Genomic DNA, 22,517 nt, shown 5'->3' on the forward strand with positions numbered 1-22,517 from the left:
ACCAGTTACAGACACGTTAAAAGATCTTGCCTGGGAAGTATTAATCCACCCGCTGTATTCACCAGACCTTGCTCCTTCAGATGATCACTTGTTCCGATCGATGGCCCACGCACTTTCTGAGCAACACTTCAAAACGTACGAAGAAATGGAAAATTGGGTCTCTGAATGGTCTGCCTCAAAACAAGAAAAGTTCTATTGGGATGGTCTCCACAAATGACCTGAAAGATGGGGGGATGTGTACCTAGCAATGGACATTACTTTGAACAAAGCGCTTTTGATGTTTCTTTTGAAATTATTGTGTTTTGTTTACAAAATCTGCATTTTTAACCGGTTGATGATTAAACTGCACTATAAACCGGGTGATGGTTGATCCGCACTGTTAAAGGGTTGATGGTTGATCCGCACTATTAACTGGTTGATGGTTGATCCGCACTATAAACCGGTTGATGGTCGATCCGCACTGTTAACCGGTTGATGGTTGATCCGCACTATTAACTGGTTGATGGTTGATCCGCACTGTTAACTGGTTGATGGTTGATCCGCACTGTTAACCAGTTGATGGTCGGTTGATGGTCGGTTGATGGTCGGTTGATGGTCGATCTGCATTAACCGGTTGATGGTTGATCCGCACTATAAACCGGTTGATGGTTGATCCGCACTGTTAACCGGTTGATGGTCGATCTGCACTGTTAACCAGTTGATGGTCGGTTGATGGTCGGTTGATGGTTGATCCACACTGTTAACCGGTTGATGGTCGATCTGCACTGTTAACCAGTTGATGGTCGGTTGATGGTCGGTTGATGGTTGATCCGCACTGTTAACCAGTTGATGGTCGATCTGCACTGTTAACTAGTTGATGGTCGGTTGATGGTCGGTTGATGGTCGATCTGCATTAACCGGTTGATGGTTGATCCGCACTATAAACCAGTTGATGGTCGATCCGCACTGTTAACCAGTTGATGGTCTGTTGATGGTCGGTTGATGGTCGATCTGCATTAACCGGTTGATGGTTAATCCGCACTATAAACCGGTTGATGGTTGATCCGCACTATTAACCGGTTGATGGTTGATCCGCACTGTTAACTGGTTGATGGTTGATCCGCACTGTTAACCGGTTGATGGTTGATCTGCACTGTTAACCGGTTGATGGTCGATCCGCACTATTAACCGGTTGATGGTTGATCCGCACTGTTAAAGGGTTGATGGTCGATCCGCACTGTTAACCGGTGCACCTAGTACCTGCTGGAGGAGAGGTCGGCGGCCTCGGGAGCTCCGGTGCGCGGTGGCTTGCTGGTGCACAGTGTGTGTGCTCATGTGAGCTACAGAGCATGCGCCGTGTGCACCCAGGTCGGGCCACCTGGCATGTGTACCCGGTCAGGTATGTGTGTACGAGTGGACCGGCTTTGGGCGCAATCACACGCCGAGCCCGCGTCTCTGATGGGTTCCCTGCTGTGCGAGACGGTGTCTTGTGAGTGGGGGTCGTGGGGGTGTAAGCGTCCGAGGGGGACACCGAGGAGAGTTGAAAGGGCGAGGGCTAGGTTGCCCCAGGGTAGGGGGCCACATCCTACTCTGCTAGCCACACCCAGGCGGCAGAGCACAGTTCTTTCTCCTCCCCTTTCTCCAACCCCCCCCTATATAACCGGTCTTCGGGCGGGGTTGGGGCGCTCAGCCATTTGGTTTTACCTTGATATGGATGGGGGGCCCAAGCTAGCTAGCTTGAATACAGATTCTTATGTTTTTACATCGAATTGGCTCCCTGATGTGGTTTCTTGGGAATCTTGAAATCTGGGCACAACATTTGGGGGCTCGCCCGGGGTTCCCAAGACCATGTAGGGACTTCCCCAATTCGTAGAATCTGCATGACCGCGGTAAGTGTCTGTATTATGTTTGTCTGTTCTGTGTGAGCTCACTTCTGAAATCTGTATTCGCCCACATTGACCGTGGACGCACATGGAGGTCAAAGGGCGGGAGGAGTCGGGGGACGCCTCGATCCTCCATCTGTATTGGTAGCTTTGCTCCCGAGGTCGGGGATCTGTAGGCGAGTAGCTTCGCCATCTGTATTGGTAGCTTTGCTCCCGAGGTCGAGGGGTCTGTAGAAATCCCAATCTGAAAAGGTTTGGCATAATGCCGCCGTCTGTTTCTTCCATGGAATTGGAAGGCTGTTTCGGGCCCTGTTGTCTGTGTTTTTGTTTTGTGTGGACTCACTTTGGGAAGTTATTCTGAATAAATATCTGGTGAAAATATGTGAATGTGGAAGCAGGGGAGAGGTCCCTGCCCGCCCGCGCGCCTCCCAGGCAGGGAGGGTGATCGGGTGTCACTGTGCCTGGGGCCCCGGGAGCCGCTTGCTCTGCAGCCGGGGGCAGGCGTGCGGGAGCGGCGCGCGGCTGCCCCGGAGCCCGGCCACGCCGCGGGCCGGGTGGCTCGGCTGCGGCGCCGGCGGCCCTGGAGGCTCGGCCTCCGGCCCGGTCGGCGGCAGGCGCTGGGCCGGAGCCAGAGCCCGAGCGGCGTGGCCTGGAAGAGGCCGGAGGCCGGGAGAGGCGGCGGCAGCCCGGGCAGCCCGAGCCCCGCAGCCTGCGCTCAGCACCTTGAGCGGTGGCGCGCCTTCGGGGGGCGGCCCTGGAGGCTCGGGCCGGGCGCGGACAAGCTCGTTCGCGGAGCATGGCCGCGGTGGCGGCGGCAGGGTGTTGACCCCTGGGGGCTTGTGTCGAGCGAGTGGAGCTGGGCGGAGCACAGGGGAGCAAGGCCGGCGGGTCGCTTGCGGGATGCCGGAGCAGCGAGGCCCCCGGCAGCGTCGGGTCCGGGGGAAGGTCTGGGAAGGGTCCCCCGCGGAGCCTGAGGGCCGGACACCTAGCGGCGGCGGCGGCCGCGCGAGCTGGCCTCTTCCCATGGAGATCGCCCCAGCTAAAAATGTAAAAGTTTTAAAATGCATCCGGGATTTCTGTGCACGTGTAAAGGGAGAAGGGCCAGTTTAAAAACGAATGAGCATAGTTTTGGGCTGGGCCGGACTTTTGCTGTATGCAGAGTAGAGGCCCAGGACTATTTTGGTCTTGAAGGGATGGTCCTGGGAAATGTAATCAATTTACATCTGAAAGAAGGAAAAAAAAAAAAAAAAAAAGACCAGAGGGGCCAGAGTCTGTTTACGGGACTCGAATGTGGTTTTCCAGAGCCCATTGGAGATAAAGAAATGGTTTGCTCTAGTTTACCTGATGAAAAATCTAAAGAACTGAATGTTTAACTTACCAGCTAAAAGTTTAAAATCTTTTTTAAGTCTGAAGTTACACCTTTTTTTGGTGGAGAGCAGGGCAGACACGCCCTTTCCCTAGCATGCAGGTGGTCCAATTCCGCCTGCAGTCATCTTTAGAAATGTTAATTTGCATTTCAATGGCTACACCTCTTGCCAACCAACATTCAAGCGGCCAAGAGGTGACTCCTTTGAAATCAGCTTTCTACTAGTATTGCTATCAGAGAACAGTTTAGAAGCTGCATAACTTGGCTGCCGCCATGTTGGCCACATGGATTGCCGTGCCCCTGGGGGCCGCCATCTTGAAACAGCAAAGGCCCCGCCCTCTGATTTAGTCGGGGGTGGAGCTTTAAGGCAAAGTTTTCTAAGGCTGCAAGCGTGCTTGCTTCGCGGATTTATTTTTAAACTAATCTCTTAAATCTAGAAAACCCTGCTTTCCTTAAACTAAAGACAATTAAAGGTTATAACCAAGTCTTTAAAAGGAACTGATAGCAGTAATCCAATTTCTAAAGTACAATTATTTCAGGTAGAAAAGGTAAATTCTGATAAAATGCTGACATTAGTCCTGGATGTCGATGCGTTTTCCATTCTGAGGCTGCACCAAGTGACCTGGCCTGAGGCAGCCAAGGAGCAACACAAGAGGGTGCTGGTCGGAATAGAAAGCCGGTTGGCTATGTAACCTGGTATATTTTGGATATCAGATGAAATGGGAAAAAAAATGGCAAAAATGGCTCCCAAGCGTTTATTTCCTGGGTACCGCTAATTTCATGGGCATGCCTAACAATGCTAACTGGAGCTTAGGGCTTATTTTCGCTTTATTACAGATAGACTTTATCTTTAAACATTGCATTTTGAAAATTTCTATGTCTCTTACATAAAACCTAAAAATTAAGACCAAGAGTTCTAACTGGAAGGCATGGCTTTAATATAAATAAATGATAAACCAGTGAGCTGGGACTGGTCACTGGTGGATTGTGAGAAGGACTGGACACTGCCTAACTTCTCCTTCCTTGGTACCCCTAAAACATCAGAGGGTACTTCTGGCCTTGATTTTCTTGGTTTTGGATTTGTTTGTTTGTTTGTGATAAATACCATTTCTATCTAAATAAGACATAGGTCAAGAATCCTGTCCTGAGATGTGGGAAAGGGAAGACCCTCACATCTGTTCCTGTCAGGCCCCCAATCAGGGGACTCGGGTGGTGTTCCTGTTATCTGCTCAAGAGCCCAAGGCTGTAAAAATACTTGTTCACTAAAAAGGTGTAAGTGTAAATGTTTATTTGATGTTTATAAGCATCTCTGTTGTTTACTGGGAACTTTGATTTTCTATGTAATATTCTGTGCTGGGTTAAAATTTTAGAATTCTGGGGTAATTTAAAAGGTATTTTGTGGCTTTTCTAATAACATTTAAGGATGGGGCTCAGTTCCCCGAGGCAAAGACTTAATGGGCCTTAAAATCTATAAAGATAAGCGGGAATGAAGCTGATAAAAGGTTTGGTCCTAGCGCACTCCCTTGAAAGAGGCCTGGTTGCTGAACCTGGTGAGGGCCATGGAGTAAAACCCTCGCGAGGTCTGAGAGTCACTGGAGCAGCCGGCCACCATGGGGCCCTGGGGAGAACCAGAGCTCCTGGTGTGTCGCCCAGAGGCAGTAGCCTCGGCTCCCCCACTGCCTGTGGGCCTGGAAGTGAAATTAGAGGCCCTGGTGCTCCTGCTGGTGCTCATGCTCATCTGCAGTCTGGTGCCCATCTGTGTGCTGCGCCGACCGGGAGCCAGCCCGGAAGCCTCAGCCTTCTGCCAGAAAGTCCTGAGCCTGGTAAGCTGCTTTGTCGGAGGTGTGTTTCTGGCCACCTGTCTCCTGGACCTGCTGCCTGACTAACTGTCTGCCATAGACGAGGCCCTGGCAGCCCTGCACGTGCGACCTGGGTCCATCACACCCACGTCCGGTCAGCGGACCCATCCATGATCCGGAAAGACTTCATTACCAAATGGAGCATCGATCGAGATCAACGCAACCTACTATGGCATGCTCGACCTGCCCGATCCTAGTAACATTAAATAGACTTAGATAATACCTGCATCTTCATGGACATGGCTCCAAAGAGACAAGGACAATTCATAGGAAGGTCAAAAAATAGACTTTAGTATCACATATTTAGTAGCAGAAGATGTGGCTGCCTAAAGCGGCCATGATGCCTATATTATGTTTCATTGTATTAATGTGTTATATTAACCTTTAATTCTCTTGCAGGTTTGAATGTATGTTGGCTGTCCTGGAAGGATACTATGTGGGGTGAACCCCAAAAAGTAAAAGGTGCCTAGCTGCCAAGAGGGCAGGTGCCCACCTGGGCAGGGAACAGTGCCCATCAGGTTTTGGTCTCTGTTGAGAGACAGCTAACAGTTGGCAGCCTGTATACTGCTTGCAGGCCTTTATGACCATGCCCATGTCAGGGGTAGTCTGAAAAACAGCCTGTTTAGAATAGAAGGTCTAAGGCATGGTTATGCATAGAAAGAAAATTTAATGCCAACAATTAAAAGGAATTAGCAAGGAAAGTCAACAAATCTTAGAGTAGATCATTATGTCTTCCTTCTTATGTAATTCCTCCGAAAGTTGGCAATGCTAACATGGCAATACATTTCTTTGCATAAATTCAATAAGACCGGTTCCTAATAGTGATTTTATTAACGGAAAACTTTGACTGGAGTATCATGTTTTAAAGAGCCCTATCTGAGCTCTAAAGACTTGAAGCCAGTAAGAATGCCACGAAGAAAGCCTGGTATCCTGCTTGGAAGCCCTGAAGATGGCTGGCGCTGGAGTGTCAGGCCAATGCCCTACCATCACTGGCGGTTGGTAAGAAGGGGAGCAGTAGGAATGCCTCTACGTTCCTGCAAAACCCCCACACACTCTGGACCGCAATGGGTAGGAGAGCTACTGAAATGGGCCTTAAAGCCTGGAGCGTGGGCTCAGGTGGAATACAGGTGAAGAATTCACCTAACTCAGCAGATACTGCAGGCGGGCCTGATGGCAGCTGGATGGCGTGGCTTCCTGGCCCTACGGGGCACATTAAGATTCAACCATGAGATTCCAGCAAAGGTAATCAATCACCATTCTTGTTGTGTTTATGCAAACATCAGGACAGTAAATAAATTAATCTTGATTTGGCTTTTTGATAGTCATGGAGGAATTTTAAGAAGAAAAATCCTATTTCAATAGAAATTGTTAAAGCTAAAATGGTTTCTTTCCCCTCCACCAGACCATTTGTTAAAATATGCCCAGTACGGGCCTCTAGCAACGGTGGAATCAGTCCGTCTCATGATTGAGCCGGAAGTTCCAAGACAAAGGGGGGAATGAAAGGGCGAGGGCTAGGTTGCCCCAGGGTAGGGGGCCACATCCTACTCTGCTAGCCACACCCAGGCGGCAGAGCACAGTTCTTTCTCCTCCCCTTTCTCCAACCCCCCCCCTATATAACCGGTCTTCGGGCGGGGTTGGGGCGCTCAGCCATTTGGTTTTACCTTGATATGGATGGGGGGCCCAAGCTAGCTAGCTTGAATACAGATTCTTATGTTTTTACATCGAATTGGCTCCCTGATGTGGTTTCTTGGGAATCTTGAAATCTGGGCACAACAGAGTGAGCAAGGAGACCGCGTCCCGCACGGAGGAAACCCGCGCCTGCGCAGTGCCCGCGCGATGGAGCCCAACAGTCAGGAGCCCAGGCCCCCGGCCGCCGGGGCGGGGCCGCGCGCGGGGCGGAGTTTGCGCACTGCTGCTGGTTGGGGCTCGGTGGGCGGGGTGCAGAGAGCGAGAGGGACGCGCCTCCCACCAATGAGCGCAGAGATCGTATGGGGGCGGGCCCGGGCCGCCGCTCGCCGGGCCTCGATTGGCGGAGAGCGGCCGAGAGGCGGGATCAACATGAAGCCCCGCCCACTCGCGCGCGGCAAGGCGGGAGGGCTGCACCCGGGCCGCGGCGGCCGCTCCTCCTGAGGTAAACGGCGGGCGAGGACCGGGGCCCTCGGCCCCGGCTCGGGGAGGCGCCCTTCGGGGAAGCCCGGGCCCGGGAGCTGGGGGTGCCGCCTCGTCCGGGTCGCGCTGGAGGCCGGGTCAGGGGGGCACCTCCCCAAGGTCACCGGGGAGCGCGGGGAGGTCCCGGGTGTGCGGGACCGAGCCCGCCCCCCTCCGGCCTCAGGTGCGCCAGGTCCCGCGGGGCCTGGTGGCCCCGTCACCACCCGGAAGAGAGGCTCGGGCGCTGCCGCCGCCCGCTTCCTCACACCGGTGCTCCCAGCGCCTGTCGCCTGCCCGGGGCCTGGCGTCCACGGTCCTGCTGCCCGAGGGGACTTCGGGGACCTGAGTGTGAAGCTGAGCCCCGAGCTCGGGGCCCGGTGTCCTCTCCCTTCTCCCTGCGACGCGGAGGGGAGCGAGGCCGGCAGGCAGGTGCTGGCCGGTCACGAGGCTGCGGGTCAGTGCCGGCCGCGCGGGGCGGGAGCCCGGACTGGGGCTCTGGGTCCTGCAGCCTCGCCGAGGTCCCCCTTCGCCGGCGGGGAGGGGGGCAGAGGGCGTGGGGTGCCGGTCGGGCGCCGGGGGAGGAGGCGGCCGCAGGAGGGAGGCAGCGGGGCGGCCGGGCACCCGCAGTCCCGCCGGCCGTGCTGTCCCCGCTCTGCCCCGGCCCCGGCCCCGGCCTCCAGGGAGCAGGCAGGTGCTCTCCTCCGGGGGGTCAGCGGAGTGACCGGAGCGGAGCCGCCCGGCGTGTCCTCGGGGGTCCCCGTGGGGTCCCGTGGGGGTGCTCATGTGTGAGATGCGGAGCCCATGCGTGTGTCCGCGAGTGGACGGCAGTGGCCCAGCCCGTCTCTGATGGCCCCGCTCTGGGACGGCGTCTTGTGTGCCGGCGCCTGGGGTGTCGGTGTCCGAGGGGGGCCCAGGCGCCTGGAGCAGGAGACCGGCACCGAGGCCCAGGTGAGCGGTGGGGCTGCTGCCTGTGGGTGCGCAGCGGCCCCTGCACCAGCTTCTGGGGACCCCCTCCAGGTCGGGACCCCCTCCAGGTGGGGATCCCCTCCGGGTGGGGTCCCCCTCCAGGTCGGGACCCCCTCCGGGTGGGGACCCCCTCCAGGTCGAGACCCCATCCAGGTCGGGACCCCCTCCAGGTGGGGACCCCCTCCAGGTCGGGACCCCATCCAGGTCGGGACCCCATCCAGGTCGGGACCCCCTCCGGGTGGGGACCCCCTCCAGGTCGGGACCCCCTCCGGGTGGGGACCTTCTCCAGGTCGGGACCCCCTCCAGGTGGGGATCCCCTCCGGGTCGGGACCCCCTCCGGGTCGGGACCCCCTCCGGGTGGGGACCCCCTTCGGGTCGGGACCCCCTCCGGGTGGGGACCCCCTCCGGGTCGGGACTCCCTCCGGGTGGGGACCTCCTCCAGGTCCGGACCCCCTCCGGGTGGGGACCCCCTCCAGGTGGGGACCTCCTCCAGGTCGGGACCCTCTCCAGATGGGGACCTCCTCCGGGTGGGGACCTCCTCCAGGTGGGGACCCCCTCCAGGTCGGGACCCTCTCCAGGTGGGGACCTCCTCCAGGTGGGGACCCCCTCCAGGTGGGGACCTCCTCCAGGTGGGGACCCCCTCCAGGTGGGGACATCCTCCAGGTGGGGACCCCCTCCAGGTGGGGACCCCCTCCAGGTGGGGACATCCTCCAGGTGGGGACCCCCTCCAGGTGGGGACCCCCTCCAGGTCGAGACCCCATCCAGGTCGGGACCCCCTCCAGGTGGGGACCCCCTCCAGGTTGGGACCCCATCCAGGTCGGGACCCCCTCCAGGTCGGGACCTCCTCCAGGTGGGGACCCCCTCCAGGTGGGGACCCCCTCCAGGTCGGGACCTCCTCCAGGTTGGGACCCCCTCCAGGTGGGGACCCCCTCCAGGTCGGGGCTCCGGGGGCGCCCTGTGGCTTCTGTGCTCAGGGAATTGTGGCTGCTGGACGAGTGGGAAATGCGCTTCTTCATGGAGCTGCAGGCCTGGCTGTGGGGGCTGCCTGGTGGCTTGTGTTGGGGGCGGGGGCGGGGCTGTGAGCCCTGAGCCACAGCCCAGGTTCTTGGCGATTCTGGGAGTTGACTGCTCGCCTCTGCCAGGAGGGCCTGCTGGTGGTGGTGGTGCGGGTGGGGGGTGGGGGGGGTCCTCTTGACCCAGAACTGGGTCCTGACTTCCCAGGCTCCCAGCGCACCAGCCCTCCAGACAGACTCCCGGCTGCCTCTGGGCTGTGGCCGCAGCCCTTATTTTTCATTTTCCTGGAAGAATTTGTGTAGAGTTGGCATTATCTCTGTCTTATCAAGAGAGGAGTGTTGGAATCTCTACTATAATTTGGATTTGTGTATTTCTCCTTGTATTCTTATCAGTTTTGGCTTTGTGTATCTTGAAGCTCTATGATTAGATGCATAAATGTTTAGGATTGTATGTCTCTGAAATCTACTTTGCCTGATATTAATGTAGACACTTCAGTTTTCTTATAACTAGTATCAGCTTCATTTTTCTTTTCCATCCTTCCACTTTAACTTCATGTTAACATATTCAAGTTTTGACTATGGCTTCTTCTTCTTCTTTTTTTAAAAAAAAATATATTTTATTGATTTTTTACAGAGAGGAAGGGAGAGGGATAGAGAGTTAGAAACATCAATCAGCTGCCTCCTGCACACCCCACACTGGGGACGTGCCCGCAACCAAGGTACATGCCCTTGACCGGAATCGAACCCGGGACCCTTCAGTCCGAAGGCCGATGCTCTATCCACTGAGCCAAACCGGCTACGGCTTCTTTTTTTTTTTTAAACTCCTTTAAAAATTTTTTATTTTATTGATTTCTTTTTGAGAGAGAGAGGCAGGGAGAGAGAGAGGGAGAGATTTGTTGTTCCACTTATTTATGTGTTCATTGGTTGATTCTTGTACGTGCCCTGACCAGGGATTGAACCCTCAATCTTGGAATATCGGGAGGATGCTCTAAGCAACTGAGGTGCTGCCTGGCCAGGCTGCCCATGGTTTCTTGAATATGTGAGATGCAGTTATAATAACTATCTACGTGTTCTTGTCTATTAACTTTTCCTCTGCATCATTTCCAGTCAGTTTGCATCGACCGGTTCACCCTCGTTATGGGTTGGGTGTATATTTGCTTCTTGAATGCCTGGTAATTTTTATTGAATGTCAGAGGTTGCTATTTTACCCTGTTGGATAGTTTCATGTTCCTGTCATTCCTGAGCTTGGTGCTGGGATGTGGCTAAGTCGCCTGGGAGTGGTTTGACCTTCTAGGCCTGCTTTTCGCTTTGTTAGCTAAGACCATGGTGTTTAGTGTGGGACTCATTTTATTCTTTACTGAGGCAAATATTTTTTTTTTGTAAAGCTAGAATTTATTTCTACTTAAAAAATGCTCAAGAGACTTTAAAAAGGCCCAAGGGTGTCCAGGTTTAAGACCACCCTGAGTTTCAGTTCCTTCCTTACTGAGGCAACAATTTGATCCATGTTAATGAAACACCCCAACAATTCGGGTTGAATCATGGTGATTTCCTCTGACTCCCAGTATCTTTCATAAATGGCCATCAGCTTATGAACGATGAAACACATAATTCCAGAAATAATCACGAAACGTCGTCAGGTTCTACTTGAATATCCTTTCTGCATTATTCTTCGCAACCAGGCCCAGTGATGATCAGTTTGAGCGGCAGAGATCATGAGTGGTACCTGCAGAGACTGCTATTAAGTGCAGCCCTTTTAGAACAGAAACCAGCAGACACTCTTCAAGATGAAACACCCCAGGCAAATCCTTTTTATTTTAATTTAATTTTTAAAAGAATAGTTTATTGATTTTTAGAGAGAGAGGAAGGGAGAGAGAAAGAGAGAAACATCAATGTGAGAAACATCCATCAGCTGCCTCCTGCATGCCCCCTACTGGAGATCGAGCCCACAACCCGGCATGTGCCCTGACCTGGAATCAAACCAGCAACCTTTCAGTGCACAAGATGATGCCAAACCAACTGAGCTACACTGGCCAGGGAGAGGCACATTTCTTTTTATTTTTTTTTTTAATATATTTTTTTGATTTTTTACAGAGAGGAAGGGAGAGGGATAGAGAGTTAGAAACTTCGATGAGCGAAAAACATCAATCAGCCGCCTCCTGCACACCCCCCACTGGGGATGTGCCCGCAGCCAAGGTACATGCCCTTGACCGGAATCTAACCTGGGACCCTTGAGTCCGCAGGCCGACGCTCTATCCACTGAGCCAAACCGGTCAGGGCAAGCACATTTCTTGTGTGTGCTCTTCCTGCTGCCCTGGGAGTCCTGGTGTTTTCCTCTCTGGCTGCCAGGAGCTCAAGGGATTGTTTCTGCTCACCTGTTTGGGTGGCTCTCCTGGCCTGGGGGTTTCTTCTCAAACATGGTGGTGTATTCGTTTTCTAAGGCTGCTATAACAAGTAACCACAAACATCACTGCCTAAACAGCAGACACTTATTATCTTTTCTTTTTTTACAAAATTTTTAAATTGATTTCAGAGGGGAAGGGAGAGGGAGAGAGAATCATTGATTGCTGCCTCATGTATCCCCCACACTGGGGATCCAGTCTGCAACCTGGGCATGTGTCCTGACTGGGAATCCAACGGTGAGCTCCTATTCATAGGTTGATGCCCAACCACTGAGCCACACTGGCTGGGTAGACACTATCTTAAAGCCCTTGAGGTCAGTAGTCTGCCAGGGATCTCACCAGGCTAAGTTCCTTCTGGGGGCTCCGGGGAGGATCCTTTTCCTACTGTTTTGGGTTGTTGGTAGAATTTTGTTCTTCGTGTGTGTAGGACCGAAGTCCCTGTTTGCTGGCTGGTTATAAGCTGAGGGATGTTTCCAGCTCCTGGAGCCACCCACGTGCCTTGGCGCGGAGCCTCCTCCCTCCATCCCCAAAGCCGGGCGTGGAAGGTTGAGTCCTGGCAGGGCTTTGACTGCCTCCTCCTCCGGCCTCTCCTTCCCCCGCTGGGATAGGTTGTCTGCTTCTAAGGACTCACCCACATAGTCCAGGGGAACCCCACCCCAGTCTGTACCCTTCATTCCATCTGCTAGATCCCGTTTGCCCCCAAACCTACCATAGTCACAGGTTCTGGAGAGGACAGACTGGGCATCTTGGGAACACGATTCTGCTGCCCGCACTGCCCAGTATAACAGCCGAGTGACCAGGGACCCTGTGCAGGTCTCTGGAATTCTCTCTGGTCCTAGAGCTGCAAAGGCCAGCAGGACCTAGGCCTCCGGAGACTGCCCAGGCCACCTCCTCAGCCCCAGGGGGATGGCAGCTCAGCCTGAGCGGGCCCTCCCGGCGGTGAGCTGGGGTGACCTCCGTCCCTCGCCCTTCACTCCTGATGTCCACCACCATTTGTTTTGTCCAGTTTTCCAGTTGTTTGGCTGGGAGGAACTGGGCCCATTACTCCCATGGGGCTGGGAGCTGACGTCTCTTATGCTGACTTATTTTCGTTTGCTCCTGTTTTGGTTGGCTGAGCATGGCCCTTCGCACGCCTACCAGAAGCCTTCCCAGCTGGGTGAGTTGGAGCTGGTTTAGCCCTTGTTTTGTCGAAGGCACTGGAGACAGGCAGCTGTGGCTTTTCACAGGGCAAAGCCTCTGCTCAGGCACGGGCTGCCCACCTCCTGGACTAGACCAGGTCTGGGAACGCAGGATTAGGTTCCCTGTGAGGGGTACCTGCCTTTTGAAGTGGGTTCTGTGGCCCTTTCAGGAGCCTCACGACCACCTGACAGCCACGGTGCTTTTCCGCCCTCAGCCTTGTGGGGTTTGAGGTTATGCCTTCTCCTTGCTCTGCCCAAAGGGAATACATATTTTTATTTCTTGTTTTCCTTGTGGTGTTCAGCTGCTTTCCAGGAAGAAAGCAGAAACGCCCTGTGGATCCATCCTCTTCAAACCAGTCTTCTCCATCGGCTTCCTGTCCGCCTGGGATCCCTGGAAGTTTCTGGTCTGCTAATTTCATCTTTCTTGTTTTCTAATGCTCTTGTGAGTTTACTCTCTTAAAACACACCCCTCTCCTGTCACTTCCCTGAGTCATGGTACGGGTGAATGTGTAGGACTCATCTGCCATCTTGAACTGGATTCTCCTGTATTTGATTCCCCAGCTCCCCTGTCACGTGGGTCTCCACGCTGCCTCTTCCCGCCTGTGCGCAGCCACACGGCGTCTTCCCGCCTGTGCGCAGGCACACGGCGTCTTCCCGCCTGTGCGCAGGCACACGGCGTCTTCCCGCCTGTGCGCAGCCACACGGCGTCTTCCCGCCTGTGCGCAGCCACACAAGCGTCTTCCCGCCTGTGCGCAGCCACACGGCGTCTTCCCGCCTGTGCGCATCTTCCCGCCTGTGCGCAGCCACACGCGGCGTCTTCCCGCCTGTGCGCAGCCACACGGCGTCTTCCCGCCTGTGCGCAGGCACACGGCGTCTTCCCGCCTGTGCGCAGCCACACGGCGTCTTCCCGCCTGTGCGCAGCCACACACGCGTCTTCCCGCCTGTGCGCAGCCACACACGCGTCTTCCCGCCTGTGCGCAGCCACACGGCGTCTTCCCGCCTGTGCGCAGCCACACGGCGTCTTCCCGCCTGTGCGCATCTTCCCTCCTATGCACAGCCACACGCGGCGTCTTCCCGCCTGTGCGCAGCCACACGGCGTCTTCCCGCCTGTGCGCATCTTCCCGCCTGTGCGCAGCCACACGCGGCGTCTTCCCGCCTGTGCGCAGCCACACGGCGTCTTCCCGCCTGTGCGCAGGCACACGGCGTCTTCCCGCCTGTGCGCAGCCACACGGCGTCTTCCCGCCTGTGCGCATCTTCCCTCCTATGCGCAGCCACACGCGGCGTCTTCCCGCCTGTGCGCAGCCACACGGCGTCTTCCCGCCTGTGCGCAGCCACACGGCGCCTTCCCTCCTGTGCGCAGCCACACGGCGTCTTCCCGCCTGTGCGCAGCCACACGCGGCGTCTTCCCGCCTGTGCGCAGCCACACGGCGTCTTCCCGCCTGTGCACAGCCGCACAGCGTCTTCCCTCCTGTGGACAGGCACACGGCGTCTTCCCGCCTGTGCGCAGCCACACGCGGCGTCTTCCCGCCTGTGCGCAGCCACACGGCGTCTTCCCGCCTGTGCACAGCCGCACAGCGTCTTCCCTCCTGTGGACAGGCACACGGCGTCTTCCCGCCTGTGCAGCCACACGGCGTCTTCCCACCTGTGCGCAGCCACACAGTGGCGGCACTGCAGTCCTTGTGAAGGGAATGAAGGGCAGTGGGCTCACCAGCGAGCAGAGGACATGTGTGTTAGGAAGCAGGTGGCTCCGCACCAAAGGCCTGGGCCCGCGGACCTGACAGCTCCTGGGATAGTATGACGGAGGCCTGAGGGTGCCAGGCAGTGGCGGTCAGAGGCCCTGCATGGCTAATGGAGGTGGTGGTTTGGTGCTTGGAGGCACCTGATGTTTGGAAGTTGCCCCTCTCAGCCCCCGGGCTGTGGTTTCAGATGCTGCTTGTCCAGCCCTCTCAGCCCCCAGGGACTCGTTTAATCTCCACCTGGGGGACCCTGGCTCTGAGCGGCTCAGGGCCCTGTTCTTGGCCCTCAGGTTTCCCTGCCACACAACCCCCAGGACCCCCGGCCTTAGTGCGTCCTGACCTCCCTTCAGAGTGAAGGCAGGTGCCATGGGTGAAGGCAGTGACCTCGCCTGCCCAGGGATGGGCCTTGGGGGCCGACAGCTGCTGCAGGACCCCAGGTGCAGGACAGGAGAGTGGGACCTGCGGGACCTGCGGAGGGGAGGGCGCTCTTCCTCCCGGCGAGCAGCCCAAGCGCCGCAGAGACCGCCCCGCAGAATCCCGCGTTTAAGTTGTGCTCTTTTCGCAGACAGAGTGACTGCCGCGATGCGATCCAGGAGGCTGTGAATTCAGTATTGTGCCCTGGTTACGCCAGGTTTGAGAAGGTGCTGTCCATGTTCGCGCCGGGCGAAAGGAAGCCGAGACCTCCGAGGCCCCCGCGATGAGCGAGCCCTACGTGAAGAGTGAGTGCAGTGGTGGGCGGGCCCTGGAGGCGCCCCACCCGCTCCAGCACCAGGTCTGAGTCCTCCCACCGGCCTGAGCACGCGCGTGGGCTTTGTCGCTGCAGAGCTGTCCACCATCCTGCTGGACTCCGTCACCGACAAGGACCCCCTGGTGCAGGAGCAGGTATGCAGCGCCCTGTGTGCCCTTGGGGAGTCGCAGCCAGAGGAGACGCTCAGCGCCTGTGAGGAGCACCTGCGGCAGCACGAAAAGGTGTGGGACCAGGGCACGCCTTGCGGTTCTTGGGGCGGGGCCTGTGGTGTGTGGACGGTGTATTGAGATTGGGGGGTGGGTGGGACGTGTAGGGTCAGCTTGCTCTGGGGTGGGGCCTGCACTGTGGGGGCGGGGCTGCGGGGGGGGGGGTCGGTTTGCTCTGGGGGCGGGGCTATGGGCAGGGAGGGGAGGGGCCTTGGGGTCTGAAGGGAGGGGCTGGGCACATAAGTCACTGGGCAGGAAGCCGAAGTCCAAGCTCTCTCCAGGCTAGGCACTGGGGGGGCAGAGGCGGGGACTGAGGGTTGGTACCATCCCGAGACTGGGTGTTCAGCTGCAGCTCCTGTCGCTGGCGAGCCAAGGCCTAGTGTGGCCATCCCCTTTCACTCACTGGCTGGAGACTGGATGGCTCTCCCTGCCAGGGTCTGTGCTGTCCCAACCAAGGGAGAGAAAGCCATTCATCAGCTACAATAACAGGAGCACGTGGACAGGGGTTGGAGGTGGGCACACCCTCCAGAGGGGGCTGCGGAGGAAGGCAGGGCCTCCTACAGACTTGGCTGACTTGTCAGAGGCAGGACAGGCTCGGGCTGCCTGTTGGCTGTACGGTGGTTCCCCTTATCCACAGTGGAGACGTTCCAAGACCCTCAGTGGACGCCTGACTCCGAGATAGTATTGAGCTCTGTACATACTGTTTTTCCTGTACCTACTCACCTTGCACTTAGTGGAAACACGGCCTCTCTTTGGCATACCTGGCGTCAGCATCACTAGTTTTGCGCTCTGTGGCCATTCCTAACTAAGTATAATAAGGGTGACTTGAACCCAAGCACTGCAACACCATAGCATTCGATCTGATAGCCAATGGGTACTCAGTGCCTACTCGGCGGAGAATGTATAGATCCTGGGGGCACTGGACAGAGGGAGGACTCGCACCCTGGGCTCAGAGCACCACACAGGATGGCAGGATCCGCTGCTCGCCATCTACTCTTCGTTGGGCTGCACAGGTCGCCTGGGCCCTTCTGGAGACCAAGGGCCTCTGTTATGTGCAAGGCGTGAAGTGGGTCCTGAGGGCCAGGAGGAATGCTCCGTGTGGGGCAGAGAGGGGGGATGTTTTGAGCAACCCCCATGGAGAGTGCTGGGGGCCCTGGCCGGGTGCCTGGGTCTTCAGCTCACCTTCCGGGCCCTTCCTCAATGGTTTCTCTCCTCAGCTGGCGCATCCTTACCGGACGATGATCCTGAGGGCCATGGAGACGATCGTGAGCAATCACATCAGTGAGCTGGACAAGGACATGACCAGGGCCATCATCCTCCTGGCCTCCAGCGAGATGACCAAGGTGAAGGTATGTGCTGCTGGCCAAGCCCCCTCAGAGGCCATGCGCTGCCCCTGCCAGATGTGGCCGTGGCTCAGGGGCTTCTTTCTCCCAACTTGCTAGCATGTGGGTTTGGGTCTGGCTGCCTCGGGGTTGGCCCCTCGGTTCTGCACACCGACCGCCCTCCTGGGTGGGGAGGGCCACCCTGTCATTTCAGAGGTGGAAACCGAAGCAGAAGAAAATTCCTAAGCTCCCGGGTGAATGGAGGGGCCCAGTGCCCGCATCCCGATGTTGGGGGACGGAGCCAGGCTCAGCATGGGTCCCTTCTCCCAGGGCTGTGCTCCTTCTGCAGTGGCGCCTGGAGTGGGTGCTGGGCTTGAGTCTCTGGCAAGCGCTCACTGGGGAGCCTGAAGACAGCGCGACTGAGGGCAGGCTGTACATTTTGCCTCTCGGGCAACTGCAGGGTGAGGGCCCGCACGCTTTTCCTGGCTGGGATGACAGGTCACGTTTTCTCTGGGGTTGCAGGACCTGGTTTCTGACTGGCAGCAGGCTGCCAGCAGCGTCCTTGTGGCGGTGGGCAAGCGCTTTGTTGGCATGGTGATGGAGGAGATGCTGGGCAAGTTCCAGCCCGGGGTCCTGCCGCACTGCTTCGTGGTGCAGACGTTAGCCAACCTCTCGGTCTTCAATGGTAGGTGTCGACTTGGCCTCCACCCCTTCACCCGCGTTCTCGAGCGAGCCGTGAGTTCCTCTGAGCCCTGCTGGCACCTTGGTTCCTCCTGTCTCAGCAGCCTTGCCACCTTCCCTGGGCTGAGCAGAAAGAGCTCAAGGCCCTACAGCGTGTGGTGGGCACAGGGTGTGGGAGAGACAGGCAGGGGTGGTGTAGGGCTGCTGTGACGCCCGTCTGTTGCAGTGTTCGGCATGGTGCCCTTCCTGACGTCTGTTCTGAGCACCATGCTGCCCATGCTGGGCATGGCCAAGCACGATTCCATGAGGGTGGTGTTCTGCTGTGGTAAGTCGGGGCTTCCAGGGCAGCTGGGGTCTTTAAAGGGTGGGGGCTGGGTGCTGCCTGACCTTTCCTTGACCTTTTGTCTTCAGGACCCCTTTGTGGGGGCCATGGGTCCTTCAGGCTTCAGGAGGAGGGCAGGACAGTGAGAGGAAGGGTGACTGGTCTCCCTGTGTCTGTGTTCTCGTCTTATGAGGACACAGTCCTATTGTATTAGGATCCACCCCACTGTGACCACGTTTTAACTCATTATATCTGCAAAGACCCTATTTCCAAAAAAGGCCCTATCCTGAGGGCTTGGACATGAACTTGGGGGGACAGTGCTTGTCCAGTGTAGTCCAGGAATCCCAGCCTGGATGGTGCTCTGGGGTGGTCATCGGTTTGGAAGGGACAGCACGCACACTAGGTGTGAAGCCCGTGTCCACTCGCCACTCACCACCCGGTTGCCGCAGCCCTGCAGCGCTTCAGCGAGAGCACCCTTGAGTACTTGGCCAACCTGGACCAAGCCCCAGACCCCACAGTCAGGAAGGACACCTTTGCCTCCGACATCAGCAGTGCCTATGACACCCTCTTTCACCACTGGCTGCAGAGCCGCGAAGCCAAAGTATGCCTCACCTTGCTGGCCACCCCCTCCCCCCAAGCCTGCCCACCCAGGCCCCTCCCACTGCCTGGGCTCCTCTGCTCTTCTGCGGGGAGGGATGGGGCTATCTGTGTACACCTGTCTCCATCCAGTGCCCTTCAGTCAGGAGGTGGGGATCTCATCAGGGAGGAGACATGCCCTGTGCAGTCTCACTGCAGGTCCTCTCAGAGTGCACTGATTTCTGAGCCCCAGTTGCCATGGACACCACCTCCCGTCCTCACCCCATGATGCCTTGGGGGAGGGTGAGGAGTGGCGACAGTACTGGCCTAGCCCCATTCGGACCCTGTCACGTGGTTTCCTCCCATCAGCCCTGGGTTCTTGGTGAATGAGCTCTTCGCCACTCTGTCCCCGGTGGGCTGTGAGCGTTGCCGCATGGTTTGTCCTGCTTCCCCTTCAGCTCCGGCTCGCTGTGGTGGAGGCCCTGGGACCCATGAGCCACTTGCTGCCCAGTGAGAAGCTGGAGGAGCAGCTGCCCAAGCTCCTGCCCGGAGTCCTTGCCCTCTACAAGAAGCACGCCGAGACCTCCCACGTGTCCAAGGTGAGAGCTCAGCCAGGGTCTGGTAAAGAACATCCCCTCCGATGGGAGCAGGAGTGCCCTGAGCCGCTCAGGTTCAGTGGTCGTGGGGACCAGCCACATTTCTCCCACCTGCACTGGACAGCAGCCAGGAACCTGCACTACGGCCTCTCCCCGTGTCCCCTTTCCTGATCCCTCCCCTCCCTCTGACTTGTAGAGGTGGGGGCAGGGCTGGGGGCTTCAGGCGGGACTGACGGCCCCTCTGCCCAGCAGAGCCTGGGCCAGATCCTCGAGGCGGCAGTGAGCGTGGGCAGCCGCATGCTGGAGGTCCAGCTGGATTCGCTCCTGGCCGCTCTGCACGCTCAGGTAGGCTGCAGAGTGGTGCTGGGGGTGTGCCTGTGGAGGGCACACACTGGCACGGGGTGAGTCGCAGGGAGCACTCTGGGGGGCCCTGGGAGGGCCTGGTCCAGGGAGAGGTGTGGAGGTCATGGGAACTTGGCAGGGGCTCCTGTGTCACATGGACATGGATTAGGGGAAATAGCCTCTGACCTCAGTCGATGCCGAGAAAGGTCAGCACTCAGTTATCCTTAGAACTGTCAGCTGCTGGGATCCGAGAGGACTTCCTTTAACTTGATAAATCAAGTTTGTTTACCCACACCCTCCGCGTGCGTCCTACTGAGTGGGAGACAGGCACATTCCCATCAGGGTCAAGGGCATAAAGACCCCACTCATCCCAGTTCTAGGAGGAGGGAGACAAATGGGACGTGTGGCTCGGTGAGAGGATGGACTGTCCTTATCATTGCACCCTAGTCCTGGTCCCTGCTTTGTGTTTCCCCTTGGTTCTGACCTCCTTTTACTTTTATTTTTATTGTATTTTTTAATTTATTTTTTAAAAATATTTTTTGTTGATTTCAGAGGAAGGGAGAGGGAGAGAGAGATAGAAACATCGATGATGATGAGAGAGAATCATTGATCAGCTGCCTCCTACTTGCCCCCCACTGGGGATTGAGGCTGCAACCCGGGCCTGTGCACTGACTGGGAATCGAACCGTGATCTCCTGGTTCATGCTCAACCGCTGACCCACACCAGCCCAGCTCTTCTATACTTTTTAAATCACATCTTTAAAAGTTTTTGGCCTCCAGTCAGGTAACTTACAAAGTGTGTGTTCATCCCTGTTTATGGTATTGGTAAGGCTTCTGGTCGCAATGGGCTATTAGTAAGTTTTTGGGTAGTTGAAGTTATGTGTGGATTTTTGACTGCTCGGGGGTCAGCGCCCCTGACGCCGCAAGTTCAGGGGTCAACTATATCAGTGACTGCTCGCTGGCCCCCTGCCAGAGGGACCCCTGTGTGAGGCTGGGTTCTGTCTGTTGCTCACAGCTGTGTCCACCCCTAGAGCAGCTCCTGTCACTTGTGAGCACTCAGTGGTTCCTGTGTGGATGGCTGTTATCCAGAAACCATTCACGTGGGCACTGCGTCAGTGCACCCCCTTAGAACTAACCAGACATATCAACAGCATTCCTCTCACCAGCAGTGATCCGTGGAAAGGACAAAAGAAAAAAAGAAGTCCTTTATTTTGGGGCTGTTTATGATATTTGTTTGCAACATAATTTTCACGTCATCCTTAATCTGTCTTCTGTTTTACACTCAGGTTTCCTTATACTCAGCCCCTTGATCCCACACTTGCTTGTCAGATTCTCCCGTTTCCTTGTACTTGCATTGTTGAATCCGCCAGAATTTCTTTTAGGGAAAAGCGAGTGAGAATCCAGGTTTGCCTTTCTTCCACGTGACCACCAATTTGCATTAGTTGCTACTGTAACTGGTGACTGTAAAACGTAGCACCTTAAACAGAAACTATGTATCTCACAGTCACGTGGCCAGACACCCCAGAGCAGCTGCCAGAGGCTCTGACGGGGTCCTGGGTGGTTGCCCTCCCTGCTGGGCTGCAGACTCTGCTCCCACGGCTCCTCTCGTGGCTGCAGGCAGAGGCGTGGTTCCTGGCCGCACGGCTCTGCTTAGGACTGATTGAGAGTCCTCAGGACCTGGCTCTCCTCTTCCAGAGTGAGCGCGTCACAACAGAGCGGGCAGGAGGAGGGCCTTTGGGACCAGGTCAGGGCTCTACAACGGGAACTCTAGTGCAGCACCTGCTTCTCCAGCGCCGAGAACTGGCTGAGCACAGATGGGCAGGGCCTATGGGTCAGGGCTTCCCTGAATGTCAATCACCTCTCTGGCTCACAAGCTGGGCTCTACTGAGGCCAGCAAACTCCTTCCCCTCAAGACAGCCCAGCTGCGTGCTCGGAAATCCCGTCAGCCTCCCTGTCCTGCCACGCCACCCCACCCCACCCCACCCCACCCCGCAGGTGCGGCCAGCCCATGACCTGCGCCTGGCTGTGGCTGATTTGGGCCCTCAGCAGTGTGTGAGCTGGGTGCTTTGTCAGGAGCACGTGGCCTGCCCTTCCGCCCAGCCAGGCGTGGGGCGGCAGTGCCATCGTCACCCCTGTCCCTGGCCGCAGATCTGTGTGCCTGTGGAGACTTCCAGTCCCCTGGTGACGAGCAACCAGAAGGAGGTGCTGCGCTGCTTCACAGTGCTGGGTGAGTGGCTGCCTGGTCTGGGCCTGGGCCTGGTAGCAGCCTCAGCGTGGGTCCACCTCTGCCTGGGCCTGGGTGGGGCTGCAAGGGCCTCAGTCCCAAGTGTGCCCCCTGCTGGCAGGTTTGGAGGTGTAGGCAGCAAGGAGCAGGGGCAAATCCTTACTGTCTGTGCGTTCCCCTGTAGCATGCTGCTCGCCCGAACGCCTGCTGGCCTTCCTGCTGCCCAAGCTGGACACCAGCAATGAGAGGACCCGTGTGGGCACCCTGCAGGTTCTGAGGCACATCATCAATTCAGCCGGTGAGTGCACAGGGCAGGGCCGAGAAGCTGGTGAGGGGCGTCTCGCTTTGAATTCTTTAGAATTGTTCCCAACTTCCGATTTTGCAAAGTTGCAAACATTTTGAAAAGTTTGCCTCTGACACCGACACCGGCTGCAGATGCTGGATGCTGCATCCTGACTCCAGGCCGTGAATGGATGGCCTAGAGTCACACGATGAGACAGACCACGTCTGCAGCAGCTGCCTGGAGGACCATGGCTGGTTCCTCCAGGTCCCTAGGAGTGGTGCTCGCTCCTTCTCTTTCTTCTGGCCTCACTCATTGTTACTGAAGAATCTGATGGTCGCACGCTGGTCAGCTGCCTCTTGGATGGGCCTTCAGGGAAGTGGGGCCAGCTGTCCTGTAGAATGTCCCTAGGTCTGCTTGTGTCTGATGGTTTCCTCACAGTAGGATGGAAGGTTCCAGGTTTCCTGCTTTGACGGCTGATTTGCCCAGCATGGAGCTGGAGCCTATTTCGCACCGAGTTGTGTTCTCAATGCTGCTTGAACTGCCCTACTACCGCCTGCATGCAGGGGCCACGTGAGGCCTGCAGTCTGTGGGCTGGGAGGGCTTTTTAACATGAACAGGCTGCAGAAGCGAGCAGAGGTGATGGAGACCTCACATGGCCCTGTGTCAGCAGGGTCTTCTCTTTGGCCTGCTA

General features: G+C 56.9%; 1 protein-coding gene across 6 annotated transcripts in view; it reads left to right on the forward strand.

The window, feature by feature from the left end:
• The first annotated feature begins 7,166 nt into the window (after positions 1-7,166).
• The window catches only part of MROH1 (maestro heat like repeat family member 1), a 40,251-nt gene continuing 24,900 nt past the window's right edge, over positions 7,167-22,517 (forward strand). For 5 of the 6 annotated variants that reach the window (XM_070392540.1, XM_070392543.1, XM_070392546.1 and 2 more), the window contains exons 1-11: positions 7,167-7,218; positions 15,093-15,246; positions 15,351-15,496; positions 16,699-16,830; positions 17,326-17,488; positions 17,711-17,809; positions 18,256-18,407; positions 18,841-18,981; positions 19,231-19,323; positions 21,468-21,546; positions 21,728-21,841. In XM_070392540.1, coding sequence (XP_070248641.1) covers positions 15,225-15,246; positions 15,351-15,496; positions 16,699-16,830; positions 17,326-17,488; positions 17,711-17,809; positions 18,256-18,407; positions 18,841-18,981; positions 19,231-19,323; positions 21,468-21,546; positions 21,728-21,841 — 1,141 coding nt within the window. In that variant the 5' untranslated portion in view covers positions 7,167-7,218; positions 15,093-15,224. Of the gene's footprint in view, positions 7,219-7,241; positions 7,690-15,092; positions 15,247-15,350; positions 15,497-16,698; positions 16,831-17,325; positions 17,489-17,710; positions 17,810-18,255; positions 18,408-18,840; positions 18,982-19,230; positions 19,324-21,467; positions 21,547-21,727; positions 21,842-22,517 lie in introns of those variants that run through there. The other variant, XM_070392542.1, reaches the window with a different exon arrangement.

Source organism: Myotis yumanensis, unplaced genomic scaffold, assembly GCF_028538775.1.
Source record: "Myotis yumanensis isolate MYYU_CA2020_CCGP unplaced genomic scaffold, mMyoYum1.0.hap1 SCAF_15, whole genome shotgun sequence".
In the NCBI taxonomy this organism is placed as follows: Eukaryota; Metazoa; Chordata; class Mammalia; order Chiroptera; family Vespertilionidae; genus Myotis; species Myotis yumanensis.